We start from the raw sequence: 26,154 nt of genomic DNA, 5'->3' as shown, positions 1-26,154 counted from the left end.
GCTAGGAGACAGGAAAAGTGTTTTTATTATATATTGAAGAATAACGATTAATTATGTTCACTTACCATCAGATTGAGAAGATGACTTTCAGTGCCATAAAATATAAAAACCAATGAAAACACAAAATTACTATGATGGTGACATGGACACCTAGGTCTTAGTGGGGAAAAAAATTGCAAATTAAGAAATCACGTATCATGCTAATACCACCCAGCAGGTTTTAAAGAACTCAAGTGTGAAGTCACTGATCATTTGACAAAAATAACCTATTGATATAACCTTGTATAACTGCTATAGCTTATCTCAGGCAATTTAAGAATTGGACTCTAATGTGACAATTAACAGTAACTGTTTTAAGGATTTTGAAAATGTCCCAAAGTCATAATTCCCAAAAGCCTTTGAGATATGCCTTGCAAGCAGTCAAACCAGTTTTTAAATATTGGGTTTGACAAATGGGTACAATTGTTGGTTTCTTTCATTTGGGAGAAGGAATGGGCATTTCATTTTAAAGATAAATTACGTATGCCAAATATCTCTTTAGTCCAGTCATTCCAGGATTCTCTTTGCTGTGCACTTCTGCAAACAATATAAAACAATGCATAGTGTCTGTATTGAATGCCTTTCTCAATGCCGACACAGTGTGGGTGTATCCCATTCATGCCTGTGTTGTAATTAAGTGTGGTCTTGATTTTTCTTCCTTGTTCTGACTATATACCCCGTTCTCTGGTTTGGTTGACTGTGTGGTAACCTCAGAGTAGCTTAGATCATTTCTCTAGTTTTCTTCCTTTTGGTACATGTGTGCATTACTGTATTGTAGTGATCTGCTTGTTTTCTTTTCCTGAGCTCTGAAAACTTAGATAGGAAGCTACTCTGTGGAGTGTGTTTCTTGGAAAGAGTGCAATACAGGGTTTCTTGGGAGGGAAAAGAATACTGCTAGGGCCATCTCCACCAGTACCAACACTGTGGTTTCCCTGCCCCTTGCACAGGGGCGGCTCCTGTTATGTAATATCAGCAGCCCCCAGCGAGGCGAGGCGGGGCTCATACTGTACAGCTCTGGCCACCTGGAGTCTGGAACAGCAACAGCGATGGAAGCACCCTGAAGCCCCATAGCAACTGGGCCCGGAGAGGTGGAAGGCGCTTACATGTGGGGAAAATTGGGGGTCCTTTCTGCTGCACATCCTGGAGGAAAGCCTTTTCTTCCCCACCCCCAAGCTGCACACCTGGCTAGACAGCTAGGAATTTCAGCAGGTAAGGGGCCATGCCACAGCCTCAAAGGATATCATTGTTTCCACTCCTGTTAGGGAAGGAGGGAGGGTGGATGCTATTTCTGTACCTGAATGCCTAACCAGGCAAGCTTTTTTGGGGGGGGGAGGAGTAATGGGACCTCTAACCAAATGTGTGTTTGAAACTCCAAGACCAGTCAGTTCCTTGGCCCATGGAGCTATGCATCACCTTCAAAAGGTTCCCCAGGAAGTAAATTCTGCTGGATTGTTGTTCCTGTCTCCAGGCATTAGGATTTTGCTTGATTTTAAATCCTTCATCAGTGGAAATAGATGTTCTATGTTCCATATAATATGACCCAAGGGATTTTCTGGGAAATATATGGGAATGGAGAATGGGAAGCAAATGAAGGGGTTTTTTTTGCTCACCCGTCAATTCTGATGTAGAAATTGCAGGTGTGTCAATGTGATATTTTGTTCAGGAACTTTGAGATAATACCCATTGAGTTACTCTTTTTAGGCAACATAGCTTTGGCTGGAGAAAATATAACTTTCTAGTGAGATCTGAACTTCTAGGGCAGCAGGAGATCAATGCAGACATAAATGAAGGTGAAGCACACAAAACCGTACATAAACAACGATCTCCTGCATGCATAGAGGAACATATAACTGTAAAAACGAGAAAGAAACTTGTGATCTCTGAATGCCTAACAAATTTATTATGGCATAAACTTTCCTGGACTACAATCCTCTTACTCAGATGTTGATAAATTTCCTGTAATAAATTTGTTGGGTTGTACGCCGCCACAAGACACTGTCTGTTGAACATGATTATAACCACTAGAAAGTATAACTGTAGAAGTTCACTTACAAACAGTGTAGCATACAGTCAATTGAGTGCACAAATGTCACTCCACGATACAAAGATCACAAAGATAATTTTATATATCATCAAGTCTTTTGAATGTTCTTGTAAGCTCATACCAGGAAAACATAGACACAATTCCACACAGATCATGAGTAAACACTGTCTGCCTTATCCATTTCATAGCATTGTTGTTGTGGGATTCAAATTAAGTAGCTCTCATTATCTATTAGATCTCTAGCTAAATGCAGTAAGCAAATAAAATATGAAGCATTCATTGCAAATATCGGATAGATCAAATACTTGGGTATTGGCAGCCACCTCCTAAATTGGTTTAATAGTGATTTTTTTACAGTGTACATGCTTGGGAAATTTGCTTCCATAACATGAGAGTTATGCTTATGTAATGTGATATAAAACATGATGTAAAAATAAAATATTTTTTCAGGTTCCATAATATTCAATAATGGAAGTCGTCTTTTGGGGATACATTGTCATAATTTTAAACTGTTTTTAATAGGGTTGCTGATTTTAATTTTATTTCATTGTGATTTGTATTGGAATTTGTCATTTTGTAAGCCGCCTTGAGTCCCTAGGGAGAAAGGCGGCATATAAATCGCAATAACAAATAATAAATAAATAACAGTGAATGGAACTGGGAAATTTTGTCTGGTGAAAGGCACCAAGTTTAATTTGTTTCATAACTTAAAGCTAGGAACAAGGTTTGGATGTTATGGCTGATGTGAAGTATGTAAACCAGCATAATGCAATGGGGATAAACTCAAATTCATATTTAGCTCTTTCATTAACTTGGACCAAGGCACTCTGCATAATGCCAATAGGTAAGCCGAGAGCTGTACATGCCACAGGGTTTGATAATCATCAGAGGCCAAAACAAAGTTATTAGTTGTAGATATTCTTAGGTGTTTTGCAGAATACTAAAAGTGGCCAAGAAAATTTAATGTTTGTAGTGCATATATGCTATTGCATTTTTAACCTCCAGTAAAGAGGGGTTGTGGTATTATTTCAGATACCTGAAAAACTATTTGACAGGGGATGCATATCTACTAGCTAGCTAGCATATCTACCAGAAAAGCTAAAAAGTCTATTTCAGTTAGAGAATAATTGTATCTTGTTGATTTATCCTCTATGCTTTGTGGTGCGTTAATGTAGATTGCATTTCCTGTACAATCTTGATGAAGAGGTTACTATAGTAAGAATCAGTAACCCAGTTCATACATATGTTTAACCATTATGTGGGTTCTGGCTTAGCAAGTTGTATATACTATGATATGAAGAAGATGGTAAGATGGAAGTTTTGACTAGAAGTCTTTGGTTATGTCTGGTTTATTTTACCCTCTACTGAATTGAAGAGTTCCCTCTACTCTTTGAGTACTCTATAGACGCTTTCACTAATGCTGTTTCCTCCTATATGATATGCAGTACACAAGAACTATTATTGATCCAACCTACGTTGTCTATGATTTATAAGGATGCAATTGCAAACTCACATTTTAAATTCACTGTAATATGGCGTGTTGTGAGCATGCAAAACTATATGTTGTGTATATGTTGTTATATATTTCAGTATCTATATGTGTATACATACATGTGCATATGTTTTCAATCTACTGCCCTCTTCTGGGTGTATATAGGTGACACTGCTTTATATTTTTTTTTTCTCAAGTGGAAACCAGAGGGGAGTCTGGAAAAACTTCAGATGCTGTTCTAGGGATGGAAGTAGGGATTTTCTACCAAACTTACTATGGGTCAATATACATCAATGGGTATGCTCCACTATACATTGATAAGGGATTCAAAACTCAAATACTTGTATGTCCTAATTTCTGTGTCCCATTTAGGGAGCATGTGAATAAATGTTATATGTGGGAATATATCAATGCAGACATAAACAGATAATGTGCTAAGAAGCAAAAATGGGATTACTTTACAGGCCCATCTGTGCATCTGCTTTTTGCAGCAACACAATCAAAGAAGCACCTCTTCTTCAATCACCATATTTTATTATTAATATATGCATTTTTGCCAAGTGAATTTCAAGGTCATTTGCAGCACAGTTGAATGGGAGGATGAGAAGCAAGCAAGCAACTGCTTGATAGATCAACTGCAAAGACTCAGGATAGGACGTTACTTTCCTTCAGATCTGTCTAGCTCAGGATTACTGATTTTGACTGACAAGAACAACTGCTTTCCGAATTTTGACTAGAGGTCTTTCCCTATCACCAGTTAATGATAGTTCAAACTAGAGATGTCTATCATATATATGCTTTATCATCAGGCTGTGGTTTTAAGGGTGTGGGATGAATTGATTATTGTCCATTCAGAAGACGTATGGGACATTCCTTGGCTCTGTGTGTAAATACCACATTCTAGCCAGATTGATTACCTACTTATTTATTACCTAGAAAAAAATGTCCCTCACCCCTATAGTACATGCATAGAATGTTCTCTTCTTGCTTATCACACTTTCTTTGAACATGGAGATTATATTTAGTAGACCATGGGTGTCAAAGTCAATTTCATTGAGGGCCGAATCAGGGTTGTGTTTGACCTTGGGGGGGTGGGGGGGGCATGGCCAGCTCGACAGCACTCATATCAGGGGTGCTTGTGGAGGCCCGAGCACTCTTCCAGCGAAAACGGGCTTCCGAGCTCTGTTTTTTGGCTGCAATGGCCTCCTGCAACCCTCTGCCACTGAAAACGTGTCCGGCCCTCCCAACTCCGTTTTCACTGGCAGTGGCACTGTGGGCCAGTCCTTTGCTGTTTCCAGTTGGCCCCGTGGGCTGGATCCATCCCGTGGACTTTGAGATTGACACCCCTGTAGTAGACACTGGCCATTCGTAACTCATGTTTTCAGATCATGAATCTGATGAAATAACTTCTGTCAGTTGTTGGGCATTATTCAACTATAGTTCCCATCTCTTCCAATGAATGTGATTAATGAGCAGAAATAAGGGGAGTAACAGTTCAACAAGGTTAGAAAAAGATGAATAATTATTCTATATTCATCCTCACTCAGCTAGAATCCTCTAGGCCCACTTTCCAAATTCCCTCTCAAGTAGCTTAACTTTTGGAGGGTGGGGGAAACCTGTTGACAGACTTATTTTCACTCATCTAAAACTCTTGTGTCATTTACCTGATTATTGCTTGAGGGTGGGAGAAGTGAGCACGAGAATGTAACATTTTGGAGCTCTGCTAAAGCCTTCATGCATTTTCTTCTCCTGTCCCTGGAGCTCTGACAGAAGTTCTGGGTGTACTTTTTCTCTCTTGTGCAACATCCCAACAGAGAGGCTGAGGAAATTGCAGGACAGGTCTCTGTTGAAATATACATGAGAAAAGCCAAGAGTGAGTGGCGATAACGGACCACAAAGGGAATGGAGGAAGAAGATCGTGGAACAATTACTTTCAGATATTTGGTGCTTTCCACAGTAACTCCTCCCCGCCCAACTAAGCAACATGTCTCGTCCTTTGCCCTAAGTTATGGTAGCTAAGTGTGATGGCATACAAACTTATTTATCCATCCTTGAGAATCAAACAAGAAACATCCCACAGTTATACCAGAAAGCTATGCCAGTAATATTTCAAAAGAGATGTGTTGGATCGGAATTGTAAAGTAATCAATATGATTCACCGTTATCCAAATATTATCCGCTCTGACAGTTAGGGATTTTTGCAAGATCTCCAACAGAGAGGAGTCTGTCACTGATATATGATTCCCCTTTCTCACAATTGGAGATGGCAATGACTGAAAGCAAAGGAGGTGTATGAGGAATATGACCTGAGTGCTACTATTGAGTTTTTGTCTATCAATAACTCCTTTTTCTTGTAGCTTCTCAGCACAGGTCTAATTTAATCATTACTCTTTTCTCTTAGCACCTTGGCAATTCTGTTTATATGAGGAGGTTTTTAGCAACTTCTTAAGAGGAAACTCAATAGGTTCCCAAGATTCTTGGAGGAAGCCATGCTTGCTAGAACAAGAAAGAGCCATCTGAAAATCATAAGAGATTTATTGTATTTTAACAAGGAGTGGCCGGAGAAGAGTTGGACTCAATTCCTCCTCCTGAAACAAGTGGATTTGTAGCTGAATTTTATCTCAGTTGTATTTATGACATTAGCTATTTTAAAGAAGTGGAGAAACAGCCCTATGACATACCGTTAGGTTTTTTTTTCAACAGAAAGAAATGATCAGAAGGTTTACAAATAATGGCAGGGAGATGGGGGACTGCTCCAGACCTCAAAAACTGCCACCTGCAGCTGTGGTGGCTCAGTGGTTAGAATGCAGTACTGCTGGCTACTTCTGCTGACTGCTGGCTACCTGCAATTTGGCAGTTCGATTCTCACCAGCTCAAGGTTGACTCAGCCTTCCATCCTTCCAAGGTTGGTAAAATGAGGACCCAGATTGTTGGGAGCAATAGGCAGACTCTATAAACCACTTAGGACTGTAAAGAACTGTGAAGCAGTATATAAGTCTAAATGCTATTGCTATTCTTTCCTCATTTTTGTCAACAGCAACAGATCATCCTAAAATGGGCCAGGAGTCCAGAATCTTTAACAGCAACTAACAAAGTGGACTTTGGCCAAGATAATTTTTATGCTGTGCTCTAGTTGAAATATTTAAGATCTTCTCTATATACTCTTTGGTAGCTTTGTTTCCATAAATTAATTTGGCTACTACTTGTCTGGAATTTGTCATGAATATTAAAATGACATAAGGGGTATGAGAGAAAACAGAAGACATAGGATAAATGAGTCCAGACCTAAAGTAATAATATTTTTCAAATACCTAAGTAATTGCAGTAGGACTTCTAGCTGTTTGATCTTCCGAGATTTTAAACAGTTCTCCTTTGTGCATAGTTGTGTAATTGCTTCAAGCAATTTACTAAAAATTATCATTTCTCCATCGCATTCCATTACTCTGATGCAGTCTTTTGCAGTTTGTTCCATGCTGCCAGTCACTTAAATAGTGTCCAATGTTTTCCCCAATTCAGATACCTCAGAAGCAGACGTGAGTGAAAAGGTGAGGCTTAGTGGACATTTCTGCCGTTGGTGCTGCAGATATATAATTTTAGACTTTAATTGTGTAATATGAGTGAGCATGTATCTTTTTAAATGATAATGTTTTATTTCAATAGCCCATTTCTATTACCATCAGCTGAATGATGGCTTAGGCTTCTGTCCAAAATGTTCTATAATTTTACATTTCCATGCTTCTGCCATGTATGTCACGAGGAAATTTGGAATCCTTAGAAGAGCAGGAACTTCCAGAGGTAGCAGGAATTACCCATTATATTTTTAATTCTCTTGGCATATACTTCCCCTCTCAGCCACAAATGACATAAAAATATATTTTTAACCCACTTCATTCTACATGGGTCTGAAATAAGTAATAAATAATGCTTTGAAACAATAAGAACAATCTAAGAGGAAGAAAGTCAGCAGATAGTAGTGACTAAACCACATAAAGAAAATAATTCACATTGTCTGACCATTCCTTCATTTAGCTTGGTATATTTCCCTACCATCACCTCAAATACAAGCTGATGCTAACCTACAGAATCACAGCCCTTTTTAAACAATAAATACTATATCCAAATTTATGATATTAAAGTGATACCTAGTTAAAGAAATCTACTGCTGAAACATGAGTTTGAACTGGTTAATCAAATAATTCATGGATTATATTCGTACATGATTAAAAACCATAATTCAGAATAAGATGATGATATACGTAATATATGTCACAATAGATACAATCTTAAAACAGGTATTTTTTTCCTGCACTTGAGGGAATGGGAAATGCCTCTTCTTAAATGGTATTTTCCATCAGCGTTTCTAATAAATACTTTTACTACAAATACTTTAAAATATTCAATTAAATGAGGGCTTTTTAAAAGGCACGTTTAATCAATGAATTATTTAAACAGTAAAATCCTGAATATATATGGATGGGAAAAAATGCATGTTCTTGTAGAAGGTTTTGTCAATAGACATTTGGTTCAGAAACCACAAAGACTACTGCACTAGATCACACATCAGATATATTTTAATTGCATTGTGTGTTTCAGATAAAACGTGTTATGTGTTTCAGGTAAATATTTGTGAAAACACTGTTCTGAAAGTGAGACTTTCTTAATCACTGACAGACAGATTTGTGACTTTAAAAGGATTTGTACACCGGTCGGATACATTTGTGCAGTACTAGATATATTTCCAAATAGCTGAGGACTTAGTTCAAAGATACTGAGAAATATCCATTCATGCAGCTTTTCACAGAACTTGATTAAAGAGAGAACAGGATTGGAAAATTTATTTGGCCTGTGATTGACATCACATAAGTCTGTTGGATTTTGGAGCACCCCTCCCCCCTCAAAAAAACCCCCTCCCATCCAAAATTTTGTGATGTCATGAAATTTTATAAGATTTGGCCAATCTTGCTCCCCCCCTTTTTTTTTTTTTGCAAGTTCTGTATAAGAACACTGAAAGCAGAAAATCTGGAAATTTGGTGAGATTGTGGGTTATTTTATGAATTTGTTTTGTAATTATTTCTAGATGAAGCTTGGAGTCAGATTGGATACCATGATATTCATGGGTAAAATTTCTGGCTGTCATAATAGATTTTTAAAAAATTATGTAAACATTTTAAACCTTGCCTTTTTGATAAATTCTCATAGTTTGCAACGTATTGCAATAATATACGCAAGGAAATGAAAATATCAAGTGAGAGGCAGGTGAAATACATCATTCTGCTTCTTTCTAGGAGTTGGTTGCACGGATCAACAAAAAAGGCTACATAAACTAAATTAATCACAATTAAATTGTGAAACAAGAGATCACCGAAAGAATCTTTATCACCCCTCAAATTAGAGACTCATGGATATGCCAGAACAGTCAAAGAACACAGTGTGGATCTTTCGATAGGAAGAAAGTATCAATAAAAGGCAATTCAGAATTCATAAAACAGCCAGACACAATCAGACGCCTGCAGTGCAGCCATCTTCAATATGTTCACTTAAGAATGCAGCTGTTGAATCCAGCCAATTGTTTTCTTCAAGAGGGTCTGGAACAGATATAATTGCCTTGATTAACAGGTTTTCTGTTAATCCCCAGTGATCAACTTAATTCACACAATAATTAATTGATATGCAATCATATGAATGAAATTGTATGTCTGGCTTAGTTGAAAAATAGTAAAATCTTGAAACAAATACCCTAATAATGAACATAATTTGATGGAAAACACAAATGAAACATATTGTTTTGAGTGGTGCAGAAAGCAGAACATTGTTCTTCTTGCCCTCCATATTTTATCTGACCATAATGATAATTTTCAGGATTGCTGAACTTTATAGTTAGTGTTTTGTTTTTTTAATGGCTCCATAAAAATGAAAGAATTTCACTTGTTTCAGATCCCTAGTTTAGGTGTGTGTACTGTACTCTGGAGCAGGGGTCTCCAACCTTGGCAACTTTAAGACTTGTGGACTTCAACTCCCAGAATTCTGGGAGTTGAAGTCCACAAGTCTTAAAGTTGCCAAGGTTGGAGACCCTTGCTCTGGAGCACTCCTATTTTGTCCTTGTGCTGAGCTTCTCCAGTGCTGCCCACTTCATGGTACATGAGCATAATTGTTTGTTCAAGAGTTAAGAATATCAGTGAGCTTGCTCCCAGGAGAGAGGAGGCATTTCTGAAGTCTGGCCAAGGGAAGAATACAGTATGCTTAACATACATGTGCATCTAGAAGCATTATGATTGGTCTTGCCTTCTCTCTGTCAGTGCAATGTCAGCCCAAGATATTTTGTTGCCTGGAATGGAGCTAGGGTCAGCATATAACACTTTTTTTCCAGTTCAGACACCGATTCCTGTATTCAGTGTCATGTTTTGCCCTCCATCCATACTGCCATTCAAAGTCAGTTATTCATCTTGCTGAGGAACAGGATTGGATCTATAAACGGAGAGATAAATAAGGGCTATAAGCCATCCCCAGCAAGCTCAGCCTCTGTATATTTATTTATTTATATCCCACCTTTATTATTTTTATAAATAACTCAAGGCGGTGAACATAACTAACACTCCTTCCTTCTCCTATTTCCCCAGTGATAACCCTGTGAGGTGAGTTAGGCTGAAAGAGAGGTGACTGGCTCAAAGTCACCCGGTTAGCTTTCGTGCCCATGGCAGAATTAGAACTCACAATTTCCTGCTTTCTAGCCTGGTGCCTTAACCACTAGTCTAGACCAAACTGACTCTAGATTCACATTTTTAGGTTAAGCAGCAAGATATCGAGAGAAAGGTAAACATGTACTACTATACAGTACCTAAAGGAGGATAGGCATAGGAGATCAAGCTAGGTATGTCAATCTTCTTCTTCCTTTCATTTGTCACTCACAACTTGTGATTAAGCCCGTGTTTCCAATTTACTGTGTGCAAACTGTCCAAGCCTTCCCTCTGCAAGCACATTGTAGCTGCGATTGTGGATTCAAGTATCAGAATACGCTTTTGTGTTTTAATATCAGAGCAGGGTTACGCGTTCATACACAAAGACACACACCCATATAAACAAAAGTGCACAGTTTGTCTCCTGTTGCATAATTTATTCTGGTTTTGGTAATAAGGGGAGTAATTCGTTCTCCACCCTTAACCACAGGAAATCTTATTCAACAACTCTTCTGCCTTCTGAAATTTCTCCAGGCTTTCCCCATCTAATTAACAGCTAATAATTTACTGTTCCAAGAGTTGTAAATAAGATTCTTAAACAGCTATATCCTGCCACTATCACTGTTTTCTGTGACTTTTCTTCTTCTGTTATGGAATGATGAGATACAATAATCAAGAATAATGTTTAGCTTAGAAAGTTTGGTTCATTTTCTCTTCTCTGCTGAAAATATTCTTCAAGACCTTCTTGGTGGGTCTTCTCAGGCATTGGAATTTCCTGGAACATCCTCCTCTACATTTAAAAGAAAATAATCTGATTTCAAAGATGTTCAACTGGTTTTCATAGTAAGATTGCCTTCCTACAAGTCTGTTGCGGTTCTGTTTTTTTAAAGCATTACAATAACTTGTGCTGGCTCTGAAATTTACAGTTGGGCAATACATTTGTTCAGGTCAACTACAGTGTCACAAAATCTTTGTTTTAAAGGCCCATATAGATACGAGTAGTGATGGGATTCAGCCGGTTCGCACCACTTTGGGAGAACTGGTTATTAACTTTCTGAGCAGTTTGGCAAACTGGTCGTTGGAAGAAATCATTAGGGCAGAGAACCGGTTGCTAAATTACTTGAATCCCACCACTGGATACGAGCAACAAAAAGGTATATCTTTTCCCTTCAGAGTTGGCTATTTGAACCATCCTCTTCTTTTTCTTTAACTAAGGTTAAAAATAGAATTGGAGGAGGATTAAAGCATAGAAAATTGATAAGAAGCATTTGGCTGAAGCCCTCCACTTAGAAGAACATTCTTGGATCAGTTGAGCAGAGCTCAAGTAGTCATACCAACTCCAGCTTTCCTCTTAAGACAGGGGTGACAGCTGTCTTAAGACAGCTTGGCTGTCTCAGGAATTCTGGGAGTTGAAGTCCACAGGTTGTAAAAGGGCCACATTTGCCCACCCCTGTGACTTAAGAAAAAGTTTTTGCACACATATCTTTTCTAACAAACTGACAGAAAACGTGTTTGCCCAAAGCAAGCAAGCAAGCAAGCAAGCAAATAAACAAACCAACAAGCAACTAGGCAGTAGAAATCAAAAGGAAGAGGAGCAGTTAGCAACTATGACCATGAGGGAGTAGTTTAGTGAATGAGAAAAAAACAGAGAACTGTTTTAATTCTTAGTGAATTAAAATGTTAATCAGTTAATAATCCAGTAATTAAGAGCGCTTAAGATTTATATAATACTTCATAGTGCTTTATAGCCCTCTCTAAGTGGTTTACAGAGTCAGCCTATTGCCCCCAACAATCTGGATCCTCATTTTACACATCTTGGAAGGATGGAAGGCTGAGTCAACTTTGAGCCAGTCAGGATCGAACCCCTGGCAGTCAGCAGAATTAGCCTGCAATATGCATGCTGACCACTGCGCCATCATGGCTCTGCTAATGTCTTCTAGTGAAGACCCCTTGCCCAAATGCCCCCCAAAACATGGATCTGACTCTCATTATGTTTATATCTTCACCTCTTTCACAATTGCTCAGGATTGTAACTTGGAAAGAGTGGAGAATAATTTTTATTCTCATGATAACCTTACAAGGTAAGTTAAGCTAACATAGAAACAGAGTTCGCATAGCACAGCACTGCAAGCATACTGTAGACTGTTTGTTTGGAGCTAGCTGTGTGACACCTGCCAATTGGTTAAGTTGCTTAAATAAGTCATGGCTCAGTTGCATTGAAGAATACAATTGGTGGCCTATAATTTCCCTTTCTGAGCTTTTGAGGTCCTATTTGAACATGAATTCTGAAAATAAGGCTTGATTTCATGCCATTTTGAAGTGGGAAACTAATGGAAAAAACAATTGTGATTTATGCCATAGCTAAAAGACAAAGAACATTTCCAAAACAGAACTGTCCCCATCTGTTCTGCAGCCTTATTACACCAAACATATGCCATGGAACATCATATAGGTGCCATCTGAAGTCTTGTAATTTCACAAACACTTCCACTATTCAAAAGGTTTGACTTCTTGTTCTCAGCAGCCTTATCAATTTGGAAAAAAGCTTGTAGATGACAGCTTTTCCTTTAACCTCTGGAACAAGCTTCAATAAATAAAAATACAGGTGCTATGGAATCAATTCAATATGTTCTAACAGTTATGACCAGAGCATAAAGTTCCGGAAATCTCAGCTTCATGGAATTTAGCCTGACTTGACAAAAAAGGAAGATGGTGTGAAGGATTGGGCTACTATCATTCCAGCTCTTTTTGTTGCATTCTGCCACATTCTCCCTCAAACTGTTCTTTGTCCTATAACGATGACCTCAGCCTGTACTTTACACGATTTTTAATAATGAATAAAATTGTGGGCCCAGAGCTCTTGATTGATGAGCAGTTGACAAAATACCCCACACATATTTTTTAAAAAGAACACCCCTCCAACACTTCTCTGGACAAACCCTAGGACTGATACGAAGGTTGTTATCTGTCTCTTGCAGGAAGAAACTTGGCATCCTTGTGGCTTCATGAATGTCTGATCCAGGCAGCTGCACGCTGCAGATTCACAGGGCTGCTGCAGAGGTAAGGGGAAGAAACATAGCAGCTTATCGGGGACCAGATGGGCAATCCCACCCTTGCCAAATTGGGACTAAGAAATGGAGGCAGGGAAAAAGGAAACAAAGTTTCTGAAAATCATCCAGAAAGAGAAAGTGGTAAATTGTTCCATTCTACTGCCCCCTAGAGAAATCTCTTATTTGGGCTAGGTAGGAGATGAGACTAGTAAAGTGAGAATGAAGAAAGTATAGAAAATCCACAGAGTAGAGCTTTTGGAATTTTTTCCAACCCTTTTACCACTAGCGGCCATAAAAAGTTTCTGTATTTCATCTGTGTAATAAACTAATGTGCTTTGTGTGTTTCTGTTTTGATTTCTTGTGCTGCATCTGTGTATCCAATAAAAGAAAATATTTGTAGTTCAGGATTGAAATGAGGGCTCCTAGGTACTCCCTGAGCTTGACTGCTTTCTTGCAGATGCTTCATTACCAAAACTAGGTAACACCATATTCTATCCCCGTCCCCACACACACACAAACAGCCAGCCGGGGGTTAAAGAATTACTTGGCACACACAAGGTTCGTTATCAGGAACTTGGCAGCAATATGATAACCGTCTGCCAAGTGCTTTACTTCAAGAAGAGGGAGTTTTCCTCCACCAGATAAACACCAACAAATACACACAGTTTTCAAAAACAGTTCAGCTCAAACAGAAACCTTCAGCAGATTCAGGCATTGTACAAAGTGACTAGCCAGAAGTTAGCTTTGTCCGTCACAGAGTCTAAATGGCCACCACACTCTCTTATATAGCCTGTGGGGTATGGTCCAGTGACTCAGCTTAATCCCTGGCACGCCTCCTCATCTGCTGCAAACGTTTATCTCGCCTTCGTTGGCGTGGATCCAGGAACGACGTATCACCGTCATCGCTGTCATTGGAGACACCTGGCTCCTGGCCAATCTCCTCTCCCTCAGCAGACACCTGATGCATAGCCAGAGAGGAGGGGCCTGGAGAGGGAGGCCTGGCCGGCTCCTCTCCTTCATATTCGGAGCCTTCTCCCTCTGATAAAATGGGCTCGGGGGTCGGAGCCACAACACACCATTAGTGCGAGAAAGGAGTGGGGATTGCTCTCACTTTATATTCTAATGGCTTGCCCTGTCGGTGTTGGCGAGCATGGTCTTTGAGGTTCTTTGGTTGGGCTGTTAAGCTTGTTTGGCAGTTCCTTGATCGGGGAACTTGATTGTTGGTCTGATGTTAATCTTGGAGATAATCTATGTTCATCTAGGTCAGGGGGTGTCAAACTCAGATCGTCATGGTGGCATCACATCACATATCGGGACTTTTTCCCCCTTCGCTAAACGGGGCGTGGCGAGCACATGACGCACCCAGCCCATGGGCCGGGAATTTGATAGCCCTGATCTAGGTGCTGATAGCTAGTGGGGAGATGTTTTGGTCTTTTTGTTCCCTTTTTGGCTTGTTGATTGACTCTTTTGCATAGTATGTAGATATTGTTTGTGTCTATGTGTCTATTGATGGCTTAATTTGCCAGAGTGCCAGGCTTCTAGAAATTTCCTAGTGTTTTTGGACTAGGCTTGGTCTACGATGGTCACAGTTTCCCAGTTGAAATTACGGTTAAGTGATCTGTCCATTAAGTTTGAACTTACCCCAACAAACTCCCACTCCTTACTAGCACTGATGATGTTACCTAGTTTGGGTAATGAAATGTCTGCCAGAAAACAACCAAGCTCAGAGAGCACCAAGCAATTCACATCTGTGTGTTTTTGTGCACATGCCCCACTCTAGAGAATATGAACAAGAGGGAGAAGGACTTTAGACCAGAGCAGTCAGCAGCATTCTGAGTCACTGCCCAGTGGCCTCTCCTTATTGGAATATCCTAGGACCATGATGATGAAACTATGGCACGCATGCCATAGGTGGCACACGAAGCCATATCTGTGGGCACGCGAGTGTTGCCCAACTTCAGTTCCAGCAAAACATGCGCACGCCAGCCACCTGATTTTCGGCCCTTCTGGGCCACTGGAAGTTGAGAAACAGGCTGTTTCCGGCCTCCGGAGGGCCTCTGTGGCGGTGGGGAAGGCAGTTTTCACCCTCCCCAGGCTCCTAGAAAGCTTCTGGAGCCAGGGGAGGGCAAAAAACGGGCCTTCTGGGCCCACCAGAAATTGGGAAATGGGCCATTTCCAGCCTCTGGAGGGCCTACCGGGGGGGGGGGGAGCCATTTTCACCCTCCCCAGGCTCCAAGAAAGCCCCTAGAGCCTGGGGAGGGTGAAAAACGGGCCTACCGGGCCCACCATGCCATCACGTGCCAAAAGCAGGGGGAGCACGGGGGAGAAGGTCACACGTGCATGTGTGGGGGATGGGGCACATTGAATTATGGGTGTGGTGGGCACGCACACGCGCAAACCCCCGGCCCTCCCCCCGCTTTTGGCACGTGACGGCAAAAAGGTTAGCCATCACGGTCTTAGGAGATTTTTTTTTTTTCTCCACAGTCCTGGGTGGAAAATGTCAAACTCATTTTCAAACTGGATCTTCCTTTAGCTAGCTTCTCCCATCGTACTTGATCTTCAGGAGAGAGCGTTACGTCATCCAGAACGGGCTACCTTCCTAATATCCAGGCTTGTGACTTGTGATTGGTTGTCTGGATTCAGCATCCGTTTATTGAACCTCATCCTGTCCATTGCACAGTCTGCAGGCAAATGTCAAATACCTGCTCAGCCTTTGATTTGTGTAGAAAGGAGAGGCAGAGGCAGCTTAGTGATAACCATTGGCATTGTTTGTTTGTTTATTCCATTTCTGTAGTAGCTCATCTCAGCCAAGCGATTCTGGGCAGTTTACAATTCTAAAACTATAAAACAGTTAAAACAATTAAAAGCAATAAAAACATCCAAAAAATAAACATACACAGCAGCCAAGATAGCTAGCCAATTAATAATGAATACAAGAAATGTAGCTGTTGACATATTCTGAGCCCAAAGCCCTGGTACACAGTCAGGGTTTTAAAGCTTTCTTAGCCAACAGGTTTGCAGCCATTCTAATCTCCGATGGGAGAATGTTTCACAAAGCCGGGGCTATAGCAGAGACTAGTTCCCCCATCAACTCTTTGGTTGATGGGCTTTGCAGCATGCCCAATCTGCTGTATCGAATTATGGATGACTGGCAAGGTATTGCAACAGTCAGTGCTGGCAAAAGTGGCCTCAACTTGGCATTCAGTGTTTAAAACAACCAAATCCAGTAATGGTCTCCTGCAAGGTCATCATTTGCCTAGGGTGGCATAGAGGGAGAGAGCACAGCAACAAGCAGAAGTGTGTTTTGGGTGCAGCCGATAATTCAACACTTAGTGATCACCAGATGGCAGCAAAGTGAGGTAAAACCCTCTAACTCTTTGTTGCCATCTAGTGATCATCTGGATTTCCTCTTTCTTCATCTCCTCTCATTTTAAATTGGCAACAACTCTTTTGCCATCTCTTTCTCAGCTTTGGATGTTGATCACACATTCACAATGTTTTGTAATATTTCTGTCTGGTCTTAAGCCTGTTTACTTTTGGGCTAGCTGGTGTCAGCTCTCAAGTAAATCCACTGTCAGCCATAGAAGCTCACTAAGATCTGGGTCAGGGGTGAAATGTAAAATTTGTTACTACCAGTTCTGTGGGCGTGGCTTGGTGATGGTGGGGGTAATGTGACTGGGTGGGCGTGGCCAACTTTTTTTTTTTTTTTAACTTTTCAAAGCATTTTTTCTAATGCTTTGAAAAGCCTCTCTGCCAATCAGGCAACTCAGCTGCGATTGTCAGAGACTTTTCAAAGCATTTTTTTTACCACCTCTTCGGCCAAGAGGTTGCAGAAAAAAATGCTTTGAAAAGCCTCTGACGATCCCAGCTGAGCCGCACGATCATCAGAGGCTTTTTTTTTTTTTTACTTTTAAAAGCATTTATTCGTTGGAAGAGGTTGTAGAAAAAATGCTTTTAAAAGTAAAAAAAGAAAAAGCCTCTGATGTTCGTGGGGCTCAGCTGGGCATGGTGGGAGGGGAGGGCGCAGGGATTTTTGCTACCGGTTCTCCGAACCACCCGCCGCCATCGCTACAGGATCGGGCGATCCGGTCTGAACCGGGAGCATTTCACCCCTGGTCTGGGTGACTTTGAAGCAGCCATTCTCATTTAGTCTGGTCTGCTTCATTGGGTTGTGTGAAAAACACTGGAGGTCAGGGCACCTTGTATACTCCCCTGAACACCTGGAGGAAAAATAGTATATAAATATAATATAATAAATACATAAAAAAGAGCAGGCTGCTGAGCAGTTTGTTTAGCCTGCTTCAAAAGTGGCCTTGAGCAGCCCTTCCAGTACCCAAGAAAGCCATGCTGTGTGGTTCACTGAAAATCCAACATAGTGTCCACTGCCATGTTATAGTTGTACTCTATGCTCTGCTCAGTTATATTGGCTGCAGGATTTATACCATTCAGGCTCTGATTGTGTATTAGTTTGTTTAGTTGGTTAATAGAATTTTTTATTGGCCAAAGTGTGATTGGACACACAAGGAATTTGTCTTGGTGCATACGCTCTGAGTGTACATAAAAGAAAAGATACGTTCATAAGGAATCATAAGGTACACCACTTAATGATAGTCATAGGGTACAAATAAGCAATTAGGAAACAATATCAATATAAATCGAAAGGATACAAGCAACAAAATTACAGCATACAATCATAAGTGGAAGGAGATTGGTGGTGGGAACGATGAGAAGATTAATGGTAATGAGACTTAGTAACTAGTTTGACAGTGTTGAGGGAATTATTTGTTTAGCAGAGTGATGGCATTCGGGAAAAAACTGTTCTTGTGTAGTTGTCTTGGTGTGCAGTGCTCTATAGCGTTGTTTTGAGGGTAGGAGTTGAAACAGTTTATGTCCAGGATGTGAGGGGTCTGTAAATATTTTCACAGCCCTTTTTCTGACTTGTGCAGTATACAGGTCCTCAGTGGAAGGCAGGTTGGTAGTAATTGTTTTTTCTGCAGTTCTAATTATCCGTTGAAGTCTGTGTCTGTCTTGTTGGATTGCAGAGCCAAACCAGACAGTTATAGAGATGCAGATGACAGACTCAATAATTCCTCTGTAGAACTGTATCAGCAGCTCCTTCAACACGTCTCAAGAGACTTTATAACTAACCAAAATGATACAAAAAAGAATGCATTTGTGTGTGCACGCATGCGGGTGAATGTATCACTGAATTAATCAAAGCCCAATCTAGTTAGTTTTGTTTTCTTCTCACACATCTCATACATTTTGACAATTGCATTGTAAAAAAATTGTTGAGTTCTTGTATTGCATGGGTGGCCATGCCCACCCCCGGTTTAGTGAAGGGGTAAAAAAGTCACAATACGTCACATGACGATGACCTTTGTTGTATTGTAAATTTTGTGTTTTTAACTTTACACAGCCTCAGGAAGATGACAAAAATCATAATCAAATAGTAAGGAGAGATACAGACAGTAGATATTAGAATGTATGTATTGATTTCCTGACTAACCATAATCTGCAATTAGTCAATAGCATTTATAACAGTTGATTAATAGATTGAGGCTTAACTCAGTTTAATGTAATGTAAGCAAGAGAGAAAACTGACTAGACTGAACTATTAAAGACAGTCAAATCTAATTCTTTATCTTTTTTTCTATAACAGAACTTTGCTGCCACGGCTGATTTTGGAGGCACCTTGCTGGATCAGACACTGGGCAGAAGTCGACCTGATAAGATGTCCCCCTGTCCACCCCAGCAGGGATGGACTCGGAGTACCTTCCTCCCTTTGTACAACCCCCTGGCAGGGGGGGAAGCTTGCTCACAGGGGGAAATGGAGCTAACCTGGCAAGAGATTCTCTCAATCTCAGAATTGCAGGTAAGCATGGGACTGACAGAATACATTATTATTTGAACAGCTTTGAGGGAGATAGGTTAGACATATTGACAAAAGTCAACATAGTAGTTAAAATAAGAGCTTGCTGAATAGAGCAAGGCAATGTGGAAGGAAGGAGCAAAGTGAAGAAGATTTGTTCATAATAGATAGTCCTTGTTTAACAACCAAAACTGGGACCTGCAACTCCATCTCGGTTAAGCAAGACATCATGTGACTTGCAATTTTACTGCTGGTTTCTCTATTGATTTCGCTTGTCACTAACTGGCTATCAAGTGGCTTGGTCCATGTTTTGTCCTTAGTCAAGTGGCAAAAACATGATGGCTAATATGATGTCTGAACAAGTGGTGGGTTTCAAAAATTTTTACTACTGGTTCTGTGGCTGTGGCTTGGTGGGTGTGACATGGCTTGATGGGCGTGGGAGGGGAAGGATACTGTAAAATCTCCATTCCGTCCCCAATCCAGGGGAAGATTACTGCAAAATCCCCATTTCCTCCTGATCAACTGGGACCTGGGAGGCAGAGAATAGATGGGGGCGGGGCCAGTCAGAATTTTTACTACCGGTTCTCCAAGCTACTCAAAATTTCCCCTACCGGTTCGCCAGAACTGGTCAGAACCTGCTGAAACCCACCTCTGGTCTGAACCCAGTTGTAATAGTTGTGGTGGGATTTGGACAGCCCACAAATGTAATAATAAACAAAACAGGCAAACAGTGTCTCTTGCAGGAAGTGGATCTTTATTTCTTCTTCTTCCCTTGCCTTCTCCACCCGGTATCAATTTACAACCCTTGGCCTGGTATAAAGTGATTCATTCAGATCTTTGGCAAGAATTGTCTCCCTTTTCCCTGGCAGCCAGCTGTGTAAAGCTAAAGAATAGGGGAGAAAAACCAAGAGCAAAATCTGCCATACAGAGATTCTGCAATGGGCAACATAAAAAGAGTGATTTACCAACTGGAAAGCACTTGGTTTTCTGATTGAATACACCTTTATTAGAAAAACGACTTCTCTAGTCTTAAAACCCTGAACTCAATACTATAGCTGTATATTGCTTGCTTCGGTTTTCCTGCTCACGCCATTTTTTTTTTCCTTTAGAAGAAATGGTATATTTCATTTGGTACTTTTGCAAACTTTTACAGCCTTAACATGCTAGTATTTCTCTTCATCAAAGTACACTAATAGTTCAAATTATTTAGACCAGTCTCAATCTAGAATTTCATCTTTTTGTTAATGATTGAACTCCCAACCACCTTTCACCAATAGGTACAGCAAGTTTCCTAAAAGGTGCAGGGATTTAACGTTCAGCAAAATTAGGCAGCTATTCTACTTTTCAGTGTAAGATTTATATTTTCAACTTACAGATGAGTCCTTTTGTTTCATCCAGGGCAGGTGCAGTATACATTTTGTAGATATGATGACAGCATTAAGGAAACCTCCAGATGGTTTTAAACTATCTTCCCCACATTTTCTTGGGAATAACTTAAGTCAACGGCCTTCATTTCCAGACTGATATTCCTTCATTCCTTCCTTCAATTTAACTTAACCAAGTGACTCTGGGCGGTTTACAATTCTAAATTTATTTATTTATTTATTATTTTATATCCAATTTATATACCGCCCTTCTCCCTGAGGACAGCCAAATAAAAACATAAATTACAAACATTAAAATAGTATTAAAAGGATATATATATATAAATTTGGCCCCGTAATTTATAAAACAATTAAAAACAAAAGAGTTAAAAACATCCAGAAAATAAATATCAGTAGCAGCCAAATAATTACTCAATTAACAGTACAGCGAAGAAACAGGACCCTTAACACATTCTGATTCCCAGCCCTGAGGGAATAGCCACGTTTTCAAGCTTTGAGTGTAGAATGTAATATGCAGAATATTGCACTGGCTTTTTTAAAATCTTTATTTTACTTAGAAAATAAAGCAAATCACAGTTACAGGGTAAAGAATGTATGACTTGGCAACAGATAATAAAACATTATTAAAAATAGTATTTAAAATATTAAAAACAACCTAGAACAATGATGGCTAACCTTTATGCCATTGTGTGCCAAAAGCGGGAGAAGCGCGGGGGGGTCGTGCGTGTGTGTGCTCACACCCATAATTCTATGCACCCCACCCCCGCACATGTGTGCGTGACCCCCCCTGCGCTTCCCTTGCTTTTGGCATGTGATGGCATGGTGGGCCCGGTAGGCCCATTTTTCGCCCTCCCCAAGCTCCAGAGCCTTTCTAGGAGCCTGGGGAGGGTGAAAATGGCCTTCCCCACTCCCCTGGAGACCCTCCGGAGGCCAGAAATGGCTTGTTTGCCAACTTCCAGTGGGCCCAGAAGGCCTGAAAATCAGCTGGCCAGTGTGCGCATGTGTGCCAGAGCTGAACTCACGTGCCCACCAATATGGCTCCGCATGCCACCTGTGGCACGCGTGCCATAGGTTCGCCATCACGGACCTAGAATAAAAACAGCAATTAAAATGTAAAAATATCACAGGGGAACAGGGTGGATTTGATTTAAATCGAGTTGATTTAAATCACAATTTAAATCATGATTTAAATCACTAGTAAAAAGGCTTGATTTAAATCAACTCGATTTAAATCATAATTTTTAAAGAGCAACTGTCATCTCTGCTTCTCCTTTGACCCACTGTTGACTCACCGATAGTCCCAGTGTTGCAGAATATACAACCTCATGCTACATAACTAAGCTCCATTTCATGCTGAATAAACTACATTATTTATGTATCTTAAATAGAAAACTATCTTACGATAGATTTTTACCCCAAAAGTTTTTTATTAAAATAAATTTGATAAAAATAAAAAAAATCCGATTTAAATAAAAAAAAATCTGATTTTTTTTATTTAAAAAAAAAATCATTGATTTTTATCCACCCTGCAGGGGAATGAACAATTATTAAAAAGATGTAAGAGAACAAACCAAAATTCCAACTTTTGTATATCCTGTTCATTTTCTTCATTTTTTTCATGTCCTATTGTTGGAGTTTGCCTGCAGCTTTTTTGCTAACATTTTTCAGAAGTGGTTTGCCACTGCCTCCTTCCCAGGGCAGAGAGTGAGTGAGTGGTAGGTCCAAGGTCACCCAGCTGTTTTGTGCCTAAGGCAGGATTAGAACTCATAGTCTCTTGGTCTCTAAGGTTTCTTAAGCACAAACAAGCTGGTTGCCTTGTATATACTAGGGCAAACAATCGTTGGAGGATTTGACCTGTGATGTTTTGCAAAAAGGATAATTGTTTCCCAAATTAAATCAAAGGTAACTTTTCTAGTATAGAAACCAACATTTTTCATCCTTTATGCTTCAATTTTTCCATAACAACAACCTTCCATATTTCTTTTTCATAGCAGAGAGCTAATGACGGAGCCTCTGAATATTTCCAGTATGGTGCTTCACTATTCAGTTACAGTCCCAAGATATGTTTACAGTAATTATTTCGTGAGACAACTCAAAGAACTGAAAACATATCTGTTTAGTTCACGATAGTTGCTGCCAGGTTGGCTGAACAGTATACTGTTGAAGTACTTTGTACATGGAATGGGTGGAGCCCATCCCACAGCTACAAAATATGCATTTGTGGGGGTTAGTCCCTCTACAGAGGAGTGTACTGAATCTAAGTTGCAGGGTGGCAGGTATCCATTACATCCATCTGCCTTTTAAATCTTGAATCTCCCAACACTGCCCCCATTCAATAGCAAACCCTGGGGAGAAGTGAGGTGGGGGAAACCATGTACAATAGGGGATCTGTCCGATGGGATGAATCATTCTTTTGTTCTTGGGGGGAATGTTATCAACCCATCTTAAGGGGCTCAGCACCTGCACAGTCCTTTTGAGCGTCCCTTTTCTTTGCGCACCCCCCCCCACCTTTCAGCGATAAGAACATTACATAGGTTCTTACATAGACATAGGAAGAAGTAGATGCTAGGTTTGGGTAGCTACATTTATGTTACAATGATATAGTTAAGTCAATAGCTAAACAGACAAGGCAAATTTCTAGAAAAAACTGAAAGTTTTTAAATATTTCTGTTGGAAAAAGGTATTGGGAACATTTGCAATTTAGTGAGAGTGGGGGAAAAAAAAGAATGTTGAGACTGGACTAGCATATACAAGATTGACTGTCAGAAAAGAGCCTGGGCAAGCCATCAGAAATTCCTTGAGTTTGACTACAATCCTATCAGCCTCACTTGTGCATTTTCCGCATTCTTTGCTTGAGGGGTGAGGGGGAAGGAAGCGAGGAACTCTCTCAACGTTTTTTCCCCCTTCCTGCAGGGTCTTGATATGCCAGCCGAGAGTTGCTACGATCCAGCTTTATGTGGTCATTCCCAACAGATGGTACCATCTCCTAGCTACGGGCCATGTGCAGGGATGGGCGAGGGTTCTGTTTCCAATTACAATCACCCTACTACTGCAGCCTATGACCATTCCTACCCAGAAAATCTGCCTGCTTCTTGTACACTTTACAGTTACACCGGCATGCTGATCTCTTCCTCCCTGGAGCCTCCAGGATCTGCTATGCTGGGCGGATATAAAGGGATGCCAGGGATGATGTTGGGGAGGGAGCTAACGAATGGCTATGGACCACAGGGGCCTTGCAAGCTCCAAGAAGATCTGGAATCAGACTCTGGATTATCCCTTAATTACAGTGATGCAGAGTCCCTGGAAGCTGAGGGACTGGAGCGGGCAGAATATCCATCTTTGTATCCCTTGGACCACGTTCCAGCATACCCTCCATTGGCTCCTGTCCCAGAGATGCCCTTCCCTGAGCATCACCCAGAGCATTCTTTGGAAAAAGGGCAGAGCCCACGGGGAGAGTTAGTGGGCAACAGGGATGAACGTCGGGCTCTCGCCATGAAAATCCCCTTCCCTGTGGAAAAGATCATCAACCTGCCAGTGGATGACTTCAATGAATTGCTGTCACGTTTCCCGCTGAATGAGCCTCAGCTGGCACTAATCCGGGACATCCGCCGCCGCGGTAAGAATAAAGTGGCAGCTCAAAATTGTCGCAAGCGCAAACTGGAGACATTGGTGCACCTGGAGCAGGAGCTGGATGAACTAAGTCGTGAGCGACAGCGCTTGTTACAGGACCGCGGAGAGTTTAACAGGAGTCTGACACTGACGAAGCAGAAGCTGGGAGCCCTCTACCACCAAGTCTTTTGCATGTTACGGGATGAAGCTGGCAATGCCTATTCCCCTGATGAATATGTGCTGCAGCTCACTATCGATGGCGGTGTCTTCCTTGTTCCACGCAACAAGCAGCCAGAAAGTGCCAATGGCTGAACTGAACAAGTTGAGGTAGAAACTGGGGGGATGGAATGCAGCCAGTTGACCCCCACAAAAGCATCTCTCTAGGGGCTCGGAACCACTCAAATGTTAAGAGTTCAGATTCCATACCGTACAGCTGAACTGAACACCATTCAAATCACCCAGAAATATTTTTCATTTCATTAGGAGAAAAACAGGGTTTGATGAAAACGGTACCTAGAATTTATTCCTTATCCAAACATCCATCCTTCTAAAATTTAACAGTCCCATCAGACTTCGCTGATGTGGCCAGTTGTGATGGATGAATTATAATCCCAACAGTATTTGTAAGGACTATTTGTAATCCTCAACCCTTTGCTTACTTCGGTACTTCAAGCCAAATTACCTTGCATACAATATATAAGGCACTTGCTCATTTTACGGCTTTAAAATGTTCCCAACGTATTGGACTACAATTTCCACTGTCCAGAGCAAATATGAAGAAGCCTATTGTAAATTAGTTGTACATCCCTTTCTACACATTTCCAGAATGTTGAATTAAAAAATAAAAAATGAATTCTGCTACATCCTAGTTAAGACTATATTGCCGGGAGGTGTAAGAAATGAATGTTGCTTTATTCAAAATTATAAGCTCTAAATGGGTTTCCCATTTTCTTTTGATTTTTTTGTCATCCATTTTCAAATCTATGCTATTCCTTTTCAAAGCACTTGCTAGGGTCATTACCACTGTATACCAGCCATAAAAAAAATGGTGGCGAAGGGTTTAAAAGATTTGTAAAAGGTAGAAAGAATCTGTGTTGTTCTAGGACAGAGTTCTTCAAACTTAGCAGCTTTAATACTTGTGGACTTCAACTCCCAGAATTCTCCAGCCAGCTATGCTTGAATATCTATTGAAGTCCACAAGTCTTAAAGCTGCCAAGATTGAAGAACTCTGTTCTAGGACCTAATCATATCTCAGCAGTTAGCATAGTTCAATCTTTGAAAAGCTGACACACTCTTTTAAGATTAGCAAATTGCCTTAAATCAGACGTCTAGTAGCATCTTTTATAAAAAAAGGCACAAGCTTTTTTGTGCCTTTTTAAATGTTAGCCTGAAAAAGTGCTATCAGACTCCTGAGTTTTGGCTATCATAGACTAATATGTTTTTCTTCCTCAAAGTTGCTTCAATACATGATTTTGGCATTATTAACTTGCAATCAGAAGTTGTCCTAATGTTCATCCCACAAAATCCAATTTTCAATTCGTATTGTTTTATAAACATGGATGCCAAAACAATGTTTCGGAATGTTGTGTACACAATCAATACATTATGGAGTCCTCTACTGTAGATGCAAGGTTGATAAATGAGTTATGTGTTTTTGACTTTTGCCAGTTTTTAAGCAAATCACTGCAATTAAGTGAATCATGCAGTCTTTAAAAGTGAATCCAGGCTCTCCCATTGATTTTGCTCGTTGAAAGCCAGCAAAAGTAGCAAATGGTGATTGCATGACCCCAGGACACTGCACCCATAAATACATGGCACTGCCAAATGCCTGAACTTTGGTCATTTGGCTGAGAATGCCATAATGGTTGTACATGCAAGGACCAGTCATGTCACTTTTTTCATTGCTATTATAACTTTGGTTACTAAACGAATGGTACGTCAAAAACTATCTGTAGTGGTTAAAAGGCATTTGATGGATCCTAGTTATCT

General features: G+C 40.4%; 1 protein-coding gene across 2 annotated transcripts; it reads left to right on the top strand.

Annotated features, from left to right (window-relative positions):
- The first annotated feature begins 1,030 nt into the window (after nucleotides 1–1,030).
- On the top strand, nucleotides 1,031–25,026 carry NFE2 (nuclear factor, erythroid 2). Of its 2 annotated transcripts, XM_070937949.1 has the most exons (4): nucleotides 1,031–1,248; nucleotides 13,228–13,309; nucleotides 18,962–19,174; nucleotides 23,470–25,026. In XM_070937949.1, the coding sequence occupies exons 2-4, from the start codon at nucleotides 13,259–13,261 to the stop codon at nucleotides 24,475–24,477; spliced, it is 1,272 nt and encodes a 423-aa protein (XP_070794050.1). In that variant the 5' UTR covers nucleotides 1,031–1,248; nucleotides 13,228–13,258; the 3' UTR covers nucleotides 24,478–25,026. The 2 variants fall into 2 exon arrangements, with proteins under 2 accessions (XP_070794050.1, XP_070794051.1); XM_070937950.1 differs by lacking the exon at nucleotides 13,228–13,309.
- Nucleotides 25,027–26,154: the final 1,128 nt, after the last annotated feature.

Source organism: Pituophis catenifer, unplaced genomic scaffold (assembly GCF_029215685.1).
Source record: "Pituophis catenifer annectens isolate HBS135680 unplaced genomic scaffold, rPitCat1.0.hap2 SCAF_2, whole genome shotgun sequence".
In the NCBI taxonomy this organism is placed as follows: domain Eukaryota; kingdom Metazoa; phylum Chordata; class Lepidosauria; order Squamata; family Colubridae; genus Pituophis; species Pituophis catenifer.
Note: the sequence above shows the minus strand (reverse complement) of the source record. Positions and strands in the feature narration are given on the sequence as shown.

Bases quoted from the DNA above. Each gene is read 5' to 3' on its own strand.
- NFE2 (XM_070937949.1), top strand. From the start codon at position 13,259: ATGTCTGATCCAGGCAGCTGCACGCTGCAGATTCACAGGGCTGCTGCA. The intron at 13,310-18,961 runs GTAAGGGGAAGA...TTTCTATAACAG, and splicing joins TTCACAGGGCTGCTGCAGAG to AACTTTGCTGCCACGGCTGA. The intron at 19,175-23,469 runs GTAAGCATGGGA...CCCTTCCTGCAG, and splicing joins TCTCAATCTCAGAATTGCAG to GGTCTTGATATGCCAGCCGA.